General features: G+C 40.0%; 1 protein-coding gene across 5 annotated transcripts in view; it reads right to left on the reverse strand.

The window, feature by feature from the left end:
* mrtfba (myocardin related transcription factor Ba) overlaps positions 1 to 13314 on the reverse strand; it is a 242721-nt gene that overhangs the window by 20902 nt on the left and 208505 nt on the right. For 4 of the 5 annotated variants that reach the window (XM_048552228.2, XM_059654175.1, XM_048552230.2 and 1 more), the window contains 3 exons: positions 5041 to 5172; positions 2992 to 3257; positions 1795 to 1975 (listed from right to left, as the gene is read on the reverse strand). In XM_048552228.2, the coding sequence (XP_048408185.2) occupies positions 1795 to 1975; positions 2992 to 3257; positions 5041 to 5172 (579 nt within the window). The remainder of the gene's footprint in view (positions 1 to 1794; positions 1976 to 2991; positions 3258 to 5040; positions 5173 to 13314) is intronic. The other variant, XM_048552229.2, reaches the window with a different exon arrangement.

Raw genomic sequence — 13314 nt, forward strand, 5'->3', positions numbered from 1 at the left:
TTCAAATTGCATCTTTGATCAGTTTTTGTTTAAATGCCATTTTCTAACCAAGTGTGAAAATGGTGAAAGCATCCAGAAAAAAGGCAATATTTGTGACAGGAGTGAGTGTCTTTGGAACTCATTGCCACAGAAAGCTACGGGGCAGTGTCCTTGTATATATTTAAGGCTGAGATATGTAGGTTCTTGATCAGTCGGCAGCCAAGGACTATGGGGAAAGGGCAGGAGGGTGGATGTGAGGAGTATGAGATCAGCCACAATCCCACTGAGTGGCCTACTGCTACTCCTATTTCTTAGGGCTTTAGATACACCTTCATCAATGCTTGAGGTTCTGTAAATAGTTTATAGGGGCTATGCAAACATAGATGTTAACTGAAATAAATAACTTTTTTTAAAAAAAACAGTTTTACAACATGTAGACAGCATTCAAATTAAAGCAGCAGGTTGCCAAGATTATGCCTGAAGTAAATATATTACATATTCACTTTGCCCAAATCAAATTTAAAACAATCAGATTTCAAAGCATTTGCTGATCCTAGTGGTAATGTTCAGATGTGTCTACTGGGAAACTCCGACCTGACACTGACAAGTACCCAGTGTCATGGGAGAATCTCCAAATAACGGTTTGATAGCTGGTGGAATAACTGTCAAGAACCAAGGAAGAGTTAGAAGCTGCACTTGTTGGGCATTATAATTTTGATGGATAATTTTAAGGCTATAGACCTTCTTCACCCATAACTAGCTCATGGACTGCTAGGGTCACGACCAAAATCATGTTTATTTACTTTAAACTTGCATATTCATGCTTGCGCTCAGCTTAAGTAGATAATTTTGGTGTATTTACCTTTAAAAATCTTTAATAAAACTATAAAGAGTAATGGTGAAAACATTATCATTTGAAAACAAAAACTAATCAAGAAGCAAAATTTGTCATTAAGTTGTTAACCAAAAGCATACAGGAGGTGGCAGTACTGCTCTATTGTAGTTGTTATTAAGTATGCATTCCAAAGTTAAAGATCAATTACGTAGGAATGAAAGCAACCATTTCTGACCAAACACGCATGCAACGGGAAGCAGATGTTAAAGTTATAAGCAAAAGAGAGACCCTTGGAGTTAGATATTTTAATGCAGCTGCATTTACATTGCAGCAGTTAATCTTTGTCTAATTGTCTCCTCTATTAAAACTGAGAGTAACTACCAGATAAATATAACAACCTGAATATACATTAATGACACTTGAGAACTCTGATCTAATTTCTTCATTTTAAATAACAATTCCAAAATTCAAAATTGGTCCTATTGGGTCACTTCGATGATGCTAATGGCGCTATTTTCAAAGGAACCAGTCTAGATCCCCAAAGCATCTGATGTTTCAAGCAATCAATCCTGTTTAATAAATAAACTGGAATTCTAAAGGATATACATTGGATCCTGGATGCATGGTGATCATTACCGAACTTAAACCCAAGGGCTGCTGCCTAAGCATACGTAGACCCCACGCTTACTTTTACTCCCCTAGATCTATGTCGTGTGTTCTTTCATGATTTGATAGAGAACTAATGGAACTGTTGTCCTAAACCAAATCAGTTCATGTGGTTCTTCTCAGATTAGAATAGCTCTTACTAAGGATGAAACAAATTCTTGCTTATCAAAATGAATTGGCTGTCACTAAACCAGTTTAAAACAAATTTTATACGCAAACTCTTTCAAAAACAAAATACACAATTTTAACTTCTCACCAGTGCATTTGAAAGTAGGTAAGCATATTTTTTGCATTATTTATAAACATATACCTACCTTCATATCATCCAGATTAGAGGGGAGAGTTCCCAACTTCCAGCATGGTGTGCTGTTGTGCCGTGTGACATATGATGATGATGATGATGATGGTGATGAAGATGATGATAATGCTGGTGCACAGTTAGCCAGTGTAGTGGATGTGGTTATGCTGCTAGTTGGCTGGTTATCATTACATGACCTGGAATAGAGGTACAATAACTGCTGTTAAATAATAAGCCTGTTATCACATAATCACCATCAGCCAGACAATAATTCTGAAGCTTTTTCTTTATCTTTGTGTGCCTTTGTATTAAGCCAACGTACTTGTCAATTCAACATACAGCAATGACGGCTTTTTGTAAAAAAAGAAGTGAAAGTGCATTCATTTCTAATAGTATTTGGGGGTTTAAAAGCATGAGAGGATACAACTACATTGGGCTCTGCATTGCCAAACTGGGGGAGAATGTCAGGATGTGATCCATTCACTGGAAAGATTTCACATTCGGAAATGGGGGAAGAACAGGTTTGGATCTGATGGCTTTACCTCTGTCGACTACATAGTCTGCTGATCCTTACACTTTAAACTTGTGTATGCATATAGAAGTCGTTATTTAGGCAAAATGCAGTCAAATAAGCCACAATCAGTGTAAGTATATCCCAGCAGCAGCGCAAATATAACCCCCAACTAGCAACAATGCTATCAGTCTAATATATTTCTGCCAGAATGTATGCTGCAGGTCCATGCACTTCCAAATACAGCATCAGCAATATGCTGCAGTCCATGCATCATTAGCCATGAACAGTATGCTGTAGTCACTATAATTGTAGCTCAATATAAATTTGAGCTGACATGACCAAAAGGGGCAAACTGGCAAGAAAATTATAGCAAAACAAATATTAGTCTCCCACATGTTAAGAACTGCTTGCATTATGGGGAAAGACAGACCTGCACAGCCAAGAAGCTATCCATGTCCCAGAGTATATGATAATAGCTTTCAGTTGCAAAGAGAAAATATAACATTACTTTTATCCTAAAGCACTGATTGCTGCAGGTGAGAGTTCAAAATGAAAGAACAGCACAAGAGGAAGTGTTGGGAGCCAAGTGTAAACTTCAAGGCGAACAGGAAAAGTCTTTGAACATAGATCAGTTAGACATTGGAGAAACAACACAAGGCCAAAATTGTACAAACTTTTTGAGGCATGAAAGGAAATCACCTGGTTTGTTCTACGTACTTTGGTGGTGCGGGCAGAATGGCTGGATAATTGTAGTGTTGCTGTTGTTGACTCAGGATCTGCAGCTGGAGGAAAAGCTGCTGTTGTTGCAGAAGCCGGGAGTAGTTTGTGTCCATGGGAAGTTCAATTTTCTCATGCTTTTTGTCGGGTGGGATGTACTGATGGTACTTCAGCTGCTTCACTCTGGGTTTCAGATCCTTGTTTTTCTTGCTCCGGCTCTTGTCATTTACAGTTTTGGGTTGGCTTTGCTGGTGTAAAATTGGTGATAAAAAGCTTCAATTCAAGACCAATGTCCAACCATTCACAAACAATTTCTTGATGTTAACTAGAATATTTATTAGAATGACTGTTCCTGATGTATTTGCCTAGTATTTAGAATATACAGGATCTAATTCCTCCTGTTCATAATTTCAACAAAAAAAACGTAGAGTCATAGGGCCATAGAGCATAGAGAACCCCACTTTGGTCCAACTCATCTGCACCAGACATTTCAATCTGACCTAGTCCCATTTGCCAGCACTTGGTCCATCTCCCTCTAAATCCTTCCTATTTATATATCCAACCAAATGCTTTTTAAAAGTTGTAATTGTACCCACCTCCACCACTTCCTCTGGCAGCTTGTTCTAGACATGCACGACTCACTGCATGAAAACGTTACCCCTCAGGTCTTTTTTACTTCTTTCCCTTCCCACCTTAAACCTATGGCCTCTAGTTTTGGATGCCCCCACCCTATGAAAAAGATCTTGGCTATTCACCCTATCAAGGCCCCCCACGATTTAAAAAAGCCACAGTCTATTCAGCCTCTCCTTGTAACTCAAACCAGCCAGTCCTGGCAACACCCTCGTAAAACTTTGCTGCACCCTCTCAAGTGGAGCAACATCCTTCCTACAGAAGGGAGACCAGAACTGTACTCAATTTGATGGACAGTTAAATGGGAACTGCCTTTTTGTACCATTACCATCATTTGAAGTAAAATTATCAACAGGAGAAATTTAACTCCCACACTGTCACGGTAGGAAAGCTAATGATTAAAAAGCATTGGTGTTTTTAAGGAAAGTATTCATTTGTAGGGCATTAGTGCACAAACTTAAAATAGGACTGCTACATAGAGAAAAATTCATCAAATTTCTGTAGCTTCATCTTATGAAATAGTGTAACCATACTTGCTAGCTGTGGGTCATTGAAAACATATACCAAAACCGGACAATAAATGAAGTGAAGTCTGCACAGTTGTGTCACTGAAGTTACTCTGTAGGCATTAGATCACTTCCGAGTTAGAGCTTTTTCTTGTATCTCTGCTGAACTGCACTTGTGAGATTAGTGTCTTCCCACTATTAATCCTCAAAGTGCAGCATAATGCTAAATAAGGTGGTTTAATCTCCAATCTAGGAGACTGCTTGCAGAAGATGGTATTTTATCAATTACTCTGTACATCGCTATAACTGCAGCTGGCACAAGTTTCAGTTTTAAAATTTATTTTTGCTATCCGGTCTACTGCACCATTGCACTATTTTCCTGCGATTGAAAATAATTCAATGGGCAGATAGCAAAAAAAAAGCACAGCTTCATAATATTGGGACACATACTTCACACAATTTGCATTAAGTAACATTTTTATTGTGATACAACAGCCCAAACAGTCTCACAGGTATCAAAAGACATTTAGACAAGTACATGAATAAGAAATGTTTGGAGGGGTATGGGCCAAATGCAGACAGGTAGGACTAGTTTAGTTTGGAAATTATGGTCGACATGGATTGGTTGGGTCGAAGGATCTGTTCTGTGCTGTATGACTTTGTGACCCACATAAGGAAACAATGGGCTTGAGATCGGTATGACAGGCCGGCACAACATCGAGGGCCGAAGGGCCTGTATTGTGCTGTAATGTTCTATGTTCTATGGGTGGATATAGACGGGAAGTATTCAATTCTTACAATGCACAGCCCAACACTCAACATTCCCAACACAAATGAAGCTGGTTCCATGCTATCAGAGAACGTACAAGGGTCTGACTGTATAAAAGAGACATACCTTAATTAGGGTTGGAGCAGGTTTAGTCGAGACAGCTGTACTAGTGGTCAGTGTAGTACTGACTGAGCGTATACCTTGCTGATCAGACAGAGGGGCAGGTTTGAGGAAGTCAGGCATCGGCTGTGGATGGTACTAGAAAAGGGAAAATCAAAGTCAGATTCAACAATACAAAAGAGGACGAAGGAAACATCAAGCAGTCACCATATACCAACTAAAATTATTCTGGGTGGTATTAAATAAGTGGGAAGTTAGAGCATTCTTTCATTCAAACTGCAGCAGTTTAAAGTTATTTTTGGAAAGGAACTTCTTTTAATATAGGAGCAAAATAAAGACACAACCTAGATACATTGCTTCAGCAGCTTGGCAGATGACGATTCTTTTATCAAAATCTGTACAGTTAAATATGCATTTTCTTTATGTTAAGTTGATACCAACATTATAATGTGGAAGTTGCACACCCCCCAAACACTGGAGACCTGAAACCAAAACACCCAAAGAGAAGCACCTTGCCCTTTAATCTGTAAAAGAAGTGTGAAAAGTGGAGTAAGCTGCCTTTCAGCAACTTTTAGTGATTAAATAAAATAAATCCCTGACACTTGATTTACAATCAACAAGTAACAATTTATCTAACTCTAACATTAAACAAATTAAGTACACTATTAACAAACCAAATAAATTCCTTCTAGCTACTAACTGTTCCAGAATAAATCAAGTTTCTGATGGTATGCTGTTCTGATAGATACAATTCCCACTTACATAAAGAAAATTGATAAACGAAACTTAAAACTTTGTCTCTTGAAATTATAGCCAGGATACATCTTCCAGAATGTTCAGTAGCTTCTCTACTGTTCTTCAGTAGGGAATTTGTTTCTCCATCAAATTCTTGAGTCAGCAACATTTGCTGAGAGTGCTACTGTTCCTTTAGTCAGATGACGGTTACTTTGAGAGCATAAAGAATTCTGTCAAAGCCAGTGATTTTCTTTTTAGGGGTGCTGGTTGTTAATTCTAAAAATAGGTGGTGCTCTCACCTGCTTTTCAAACATATCCTCTTCTTTTATGCCCTTGGTGACCTAGCGGTTTTGTACAATAGGTTTGGTCATTGGCCGTCAAAGCCATCCGATTTAAAATTAAATTGTTTTTAAGTCTCTAAGTGCCTGGTTTAAATTAAATGGCTGATATTCAAACTGGTTGCCTTAATAACAAAACAAGGCTACTGCTTGAGATAACAAAGTGTGGAGCTGGATGAACACAGCAGGCCAAGCAGCATCTCAGAAGCACAAAAGCCGACGTTTCAGGCCTAGACCCTTCATCAGGGCTACTGCCTGGGTTTGCTAACCCTACGCCCTTTTGATACAATTTCAGGAATTCTCTGTGCCTGCTGCTGCTTGCAGGCATTTATTTTTATACTCCAAGCCTAGAAAAGGCACATCATCTTTTAAAGGAACAACACACACTCTTCCCCCGTCATTTTTAAACCAAATTCTAAAACCTTATCTCCCAATCCACAAGCTCTCTACCCAACTTTGCAACAGAAAGCTTCAAGTCACTTACGATTTTCTCATTCCAGCTCATTTGCCACGGTGCAAACTTTTAAAACGTTTTCAAAGAGACTGATACAATACAATTTTAAAACATTCTGGCACTGTTTTAAAATTATTCTCATTATGACAAACTTGCATGCAAATTAAATTTTCTCCCTCATGAAAGTGCTCTAAAAACAAAACACGTACAATATTATATTTTGTTTTAAACTAAAAATGACTTTGCAAACTGCTGAATGGTCCCCAGCACTGCCCCCGGATCAGTGTTTCCCAGTGAAAACCCACCTGAAAAAGAGTTACATTTTGGAAGACACCGAGATGCAATCTTATCCAACTTAACTTAAAACGGATATTTTGAGATGGAGTTGATAAATTTACTTCAATAGTTAAACCCAACTTAGTCAGCACAACAGTCAATCATATGAAGTATTCCTAAACAAAGTAATGGAACATTCAGAATTGAAGAGCAACTGCATACAAAGCTACAGCAACTAATCTCCCCATTTACAACATGAAGAACTGTAAAATCATAAAGTAATGCTTTGTCAGTAACAATTACTAATATCTACACTTTAACTTGCTTGGAAGCCCCTACCTTCTCCCATTGTATTTGGCTTCCTCAGGCTACAAACTGTGACTGAAATGACAATCAGGAAGCAATTTCTTCTCAAGCCATAGCTGGCACTGCTACAAGCAAAATATTAGGAGTTGCATGAAAGTTGTCCATGGAAACTCAAGCTTCTGATTTTTGTTTGCTTGTGGGACTACGCAAAATCAGGAACTCAGTGGATTAAACTTACAGGCTAACACTCAGTTATACAGTATGATGATGTTCGTTTGTGGTTACAACTGTTGTCCATGCATAGAATCTGCAATTTAAATTTACACCCAGACATGGGAGATGTTCAAGGATGATATCCTATGATGTTTATAGGAACATGTTTTCCATTCTTGGTAACGTACAATCGTGTGGGTCTATGCAATTTATCAAAATGCTCTTACTATTACAAACCTCAGGCAGAGCTCTTACATTTTGGCATTGTAGGTATATGAGCTCTCCAACTGAGCATGTGTTACTTTGGAAGCAGCAGATTTACTACTGCAGCAATAAAACTAGCCCCAATAAAAAGGAGATAAAGCGCAGATCTCTAGTGCAATAGTTTCCAATTGTGCTTACCATTCCTTTAAAGAAAAACACTAAAATCACTGTTGAATAAGGCACCTGCACCACCACAAATCTGGCAAGTGGAAAGACTGAATTCAAATACTAATATGAAACAGATGACAGAACATCAGGCAAGGCAGCCACTTCTAAGAGCTTATGTTTTCCTTCAATCAAAACTATAATTCAGAAACTTGTGATTTTACATAAATGGTCACAGAAATCCAGAGCAACTCTTAATTACATGCAGGATTTAACATTTTGTTATTTCCCAGTAGAAAAAGAGTCATGCAGCAACAAACAGACCCTTCAGTCCAATTAGTCCATGCTGATCAGTTTCCCCAAACTAAACTAGTCTCACTTGCCTGTGTTTGGCCCATATCCTTCTAAACCTTTCCTATTCACGTACTATCCAAACGCTTTTTTAATATGTTGTAACTTTACCTGGATCTACCACTTCTGCTGGCAGTTCATTCCACAAATGAACCACCCTCCATATGGAAGAAGTTGCCCCTTGGGTCTCTTTGATCAGGCCGTGGAGATTTATCCACCTGTATGTTTTTTTCCCCCCCCCCCCCAAGATCTCCAGCACTTCCTCTTCTGTAATGTAGATTGTTTTCAAGACGTCAATATTTTCCCGAGTTCCCTAGCCTCCATTTCTTTCTCCACAGTAAAAACAGGCGTGAAATATTCATTTAGCATCTTTCCCATCTCCTGTGGTTCCACACACAGATGACCTCATTGATCTTTAAGGGGCCCTATTGTTCTTTTGCTCTTAATGCACTTTTAGAATCTCTTTGGACTATCCTTAATCTTACTTACCAAGGGTCTCATATCCCCTTTTGCTCCCTGATTTCCCTCTTAAGAATGCCTCTACATCCCTTATGAGTACAGGAGAGGCCCTTCAGCCCATCGAGTCTGCACTGACATAACTACCGCTAAAGGCACATTAATCCCAATTTCCTGCATTTGTCCCATATCCTTGAATGTTATGATATTTGAAGTGCTCATCCAAAACTTCTCAAAGGTTGTAAGGTTTCTGGCTTTCCCAGGCAGTGCGTTCCACTTTTCCACCACCCGCTGACTGAAAATGTATTTTTCCCCAAAGCCCCTTGAATCCCTCACCCCTACCCTAAAACTATGTCTCCTCATGAGTGACCCCTCAATCAAGGGTAACAGTTGCTCTTTAGTCACTCCGTCCATACCCCTCAATCTTATACACTACAATCACATCCACTTCGGTCTTCTCTGCTCTAAAAGAGAGCAATTCAAGTCCATCCAATGTTTCCCTACAGTTCAATTTCTCCATCCCAGGCAATATCCTGGTGAACTCCTTCTGTACCTTCTCTAGTGCTATCACATTCCTGCTGTAGTGAGTTTATGGCAATTCTCCATTGTTAAAAGCACCTTCACAGAATCACAATATTCAATGATCATTAAATCTGATTATATTAGTTAGGCTACTGAAAAAAACATTCTGGAGTTGGAAAGACTTCTCAGAAGTTGCACGATTTCTTCCACTGGGAGCAGTTCTGCTGGTGCTCTGAATTCGAATAATCTACAAAACAGGACAACTTTCTGTGCACTGGAAGATTTAACAATTTTTGGTTCCCTGTGTATTACAAAGTTAAGTGATTTCACACAATCACACGCCTCAATTCCATTAAAGCACAGATGTGTAATAAAGAGTGTGAAGCAGCGGGCCCAGAGGATGCTCATTCACTGCATTATTAATAATAGAGCAAATTGCATCCTGAAACATCAAAGCAATCTAGTGACTGTATGCAGCTTGTCTACACTATAGTGGCCCTATATTTGACTGGGACCTCTGGGCAATTAAAGTGCATTAATCCGTCCGACTGGAGATCTAATCTCTGATCTGAACTATGCAGCCATGCCACATCCAGTCATGAATGCTATTGGATAATTAAACAACTCACTGAAGGAAGAACCTCGACAAACATGACGGTGCAGGCCAGCTCATCAGTGCAAATGATAAGGCTGAAGCATTCATGACAACCTTCTGCTAGAGGTGCCAAGCAGATCATCTATGTTGGCCTCGTCCAGAGGTCCCCCACTTCAGGGCGAGTCTTCAGCCAATTTCATCCTCATCCAAGCTCCATGTGATATCAAGAAATGGTTGGAGGCACTGGATATTGCAAAGGCTGTGGGGCCTGACAACATTCCAGCAATAGTACAGAATGGCCACCCAAGTGGACAGGGTTGTTAAGAAAGCATATGGTGTTTTGGCTTTCATTAGCAGGGGGATTGAGTTTAAGAGTTGTGAGATCTTGTTGCAGCTCTATAAAACTTTGGTTAGACCGCACTTGGAATACTGCGTCCAGTTCTGGGCGCCCTATTATAGGAAAGATGCGGATGCTTTGGAGAGGGTTCAGAGGTGGTTTACCAGGATGCTGCCTGGACTGGAGGGCTTATCTTATGAAAAGAGGTTGACTGAGCTTGGACTTTTTTCATTAGAGAAAAGGAGGAGGAGAGGGGACCTAATTGAGGTATACAAGATAATAAGAGGCATAGATAGAGTTGATAGCCAGAGACTATTTCCCAGGGCAGAAATGGCTAACACAAAGGGTCATAGTTTTAAGCTGTTTGGAGGAAAGTATAGAGGGGATGTCAGAGGCGGGCTCTTTACACAGAGAGTTGAGAGAGCATGGAATGTGTTGCCAGCAGCAGTTGTGGAAGCAAGGTCATTGGGGTCATTTAAGAGACTGCTGGACATGCATATGGTCACAGAAATTCGAGGGTGCATACATGAGGATCAATGGCTGGCACAACATCGTGGGCTGAAGGGCCTGTTCTGTGCTGTACTGTTCTATGTTCTATGTCTTGTGCTCCAAAGCTTGCCACACCTCTAGCCAAGCTGTTCCAGTACAGCTACAACACAGGCACACACTTAATTTGAAAAATTGACCAGGCATGTACTGTACGCAAAAAGCAGCTGGGAAGGTGTCATCAGTGCTATTAAACAGTACTTGCTTAGCAACAGTCTGCTCAATCATACTCTGTTGGGATTCCATCATGGCCATTCAGCTCCTGAGTTCATTACAAACTTGGTTCAAATGTCGAGAAAAGCGCTGAATTCCAGGGGTAGAGTGAAGTGTCATCAAGGCTGCATTTGACAAAGTATGGCATCATGGAGCCCGAGCAAAAATAAAGTCACTGGGAATCAGAGGGAAAATTCTCTGATGTTTGGAGTCATGCCTGGCACAAAAGATAATGATTATGGTTGTAGGAGATCACCCATTTCAATTCCAGGGCATCGGTGCAGGAGTTCCTCAGAGTAGCATCCTTGTCCCAATCACCTTCTTCTACTTCATCAATGACCTTCCCTCCATCATAAGGTTGGGAGTGCGGATGGTCACTGACAATTGCATTCTCAGATAATGAAGCATTCAATGACCAAATGCAGCAAGCAAGCTGCTTTGTTCTGGATGGTGTCAAGATTCTTAAACGTTGTCACAGTTGCACTGATCCAGGAAAATAGAACATTTCATCACATTCCTAATTTGCACCTTGCAAATGGAGGACAGGCTTTGGGGAGTCAGGAGATGAGTTGAGTTATTTGTTGCAGGATTCCCAGCCTCTGATCTACCTTTGTAGCCACGGTACTTACACAGCCAGTCCAATTCAGCTTTTGGTCAATAGAATGTTGATTTTGGGGGATTTATTGATGGTAATGCCATTGAATGTCATGGGACAACGTTAGGTTCTCTCTTGTTGGAAGATGGTACTTGCCACTTTTCAATCAAATTGTATAGGTTATTGTGCAGGACTTGCTGCACTTGGATATGGAGTGCTTCAGTACCTGAGGAATCATGAATGGTGCTAAACATTGTACAGTCATCAGCAAACATCCCCAATCCTGACCTAATGATAGAGGGAAGGTCGTTGGTGAAGCAACTAAAAATGGTTAGGACAAGGACACTAACCTGAGGAATTTCTGCACAGATGTGTTGGAGCAGAGAAGGCTGACTTCCAACAACCACAATAATCTTTCTTTGCGCTAGATATCACTAACCAGTGAAGTATTAACCAGTTATCCATTAACTCCAGTTTTGCATGGGCTTCTTGATGCCACAATTGTCAAATTACATCTTTATGTCAAGAATAGTCAACCTCACCTCAACATTGGAATTCAGCTCCTTGTCTGGATGAAGGTTGTAATGAGGTCAGGAGCCAAGTGGCCCTAGCAGAACCCGAACTGAGCATCAGTGGGCATTGCTAAGCAAGTGCTGCCTGATAGTACTGTTGATGTCACCTTCTATAACTTTATTTCAGTGTAAAAATATTGAAAAGCAAATGTTAATCAGTATTTTTTTAAACTTCACAATTTGCTGTCTGAGAGAATTTTGGAATCTGGTAGGTTGCTCAAACTGATTGATCACTTAATTTTCCTGAATGCCAGCGATGATCTCTTTTTGAAATCAGAATGAAATGAATGCCATAATAAGAGAAACTAATGATACATAGTTTAATGGATTTTATAGGAGATCATTTTTCATGCCAATAGTGAGCATTATCCTTTTGCTGCTGACCACAAAATCTAAACCAATGCTGTCAAACAATCAGAAGCTAGTTAGTTCAACATGTGTCACTGCAAAAATGTTAAGAGTGTATAATAAAGAATTTTGTTTTAAATTCACTCACGAGATGTGGGCATCTCTGGTCTAAGCCTTTTGGCCCATCCCTACTCAGTGTGGTAAGGGCAAGGAACGCCCTGCCTGCCAACGTAGTTAACTCAGCTACATTAGGGGCATTTAAACAGCCCTTGGATAAGCATATGGATGATGATGATGGGATAGTGTAGGGGGATGGGCTTAGATTTGCTCACAGGTTGGTGAAATATCGAGGGCCGAAAGACCCGTTCTGCGCTGTATCGTTCTACGTTCCATGTTCTACCCAGATGGCAGTTAAGAGTCAACCGCATTGTTGTGGGTCTGGAGTCACATGTAGGCCAGACCAGGCAAGGATGGCCATTTCCTTCCTAAAGGGCATTAGTGAACATGTGAATTTTTTCCAACAATCGACGATGGTTTCCTCATCTTTATTATACTCTTAATTCCAGATTTTTTACTGAATTTAAATTCAACTATCTGCCGTGGTGGGATTGGAAACTGGGGCCCCAGAACATTTGCTGAGTTTCTGGATGAATAGTCTAGTGATTATACCACCAGACCATTGCCTTCCCAGTAACAGTTAAGCATTCAGCAATACACAATATGGTCAAGCAGAGTCAGCATGACTTCATGAAAGAAAATTCATGCCTCTCAAATTTATTACACTTCTTTGAGGAAGTAGCAAGCAGGGTAGATAAAGGGTAACCAGTAAGTATAACATATTTGGATTTTCAGAAGGCATTCAACAAGGATAAGGCTACTTAATAAGAGCCCTTGGTATTGGGGCTAGTATATCAGCCTTGACAAAAGACTGGCTAACTAACAGAAGACAGATTTTGTGGAAAGGGTACGTTTTCAGGATAGAAAACCAATCACTGAAGTGCCACAGAGATCTGTGCTGCTGCCACATTAATTTACAATGTGTATTAACGACTTG

The sequence above is a fragment of the Stegostoma tigrinum genome, chromosome 23 (genome assembly GCF_030684315.1).
Source record: "Stegostoma tigrinum isolate sSteTig4 chromosome 23, sSteTig4.hap1, whole genome shotgun sequence".
Taxonomy (NCBI): Eukaryota; Metazoa; Chordata; class Chondrichthyes; order Orectolobiformes; family Stegostomatidae; genus Stegostoma; species Stegostoma tigrinum.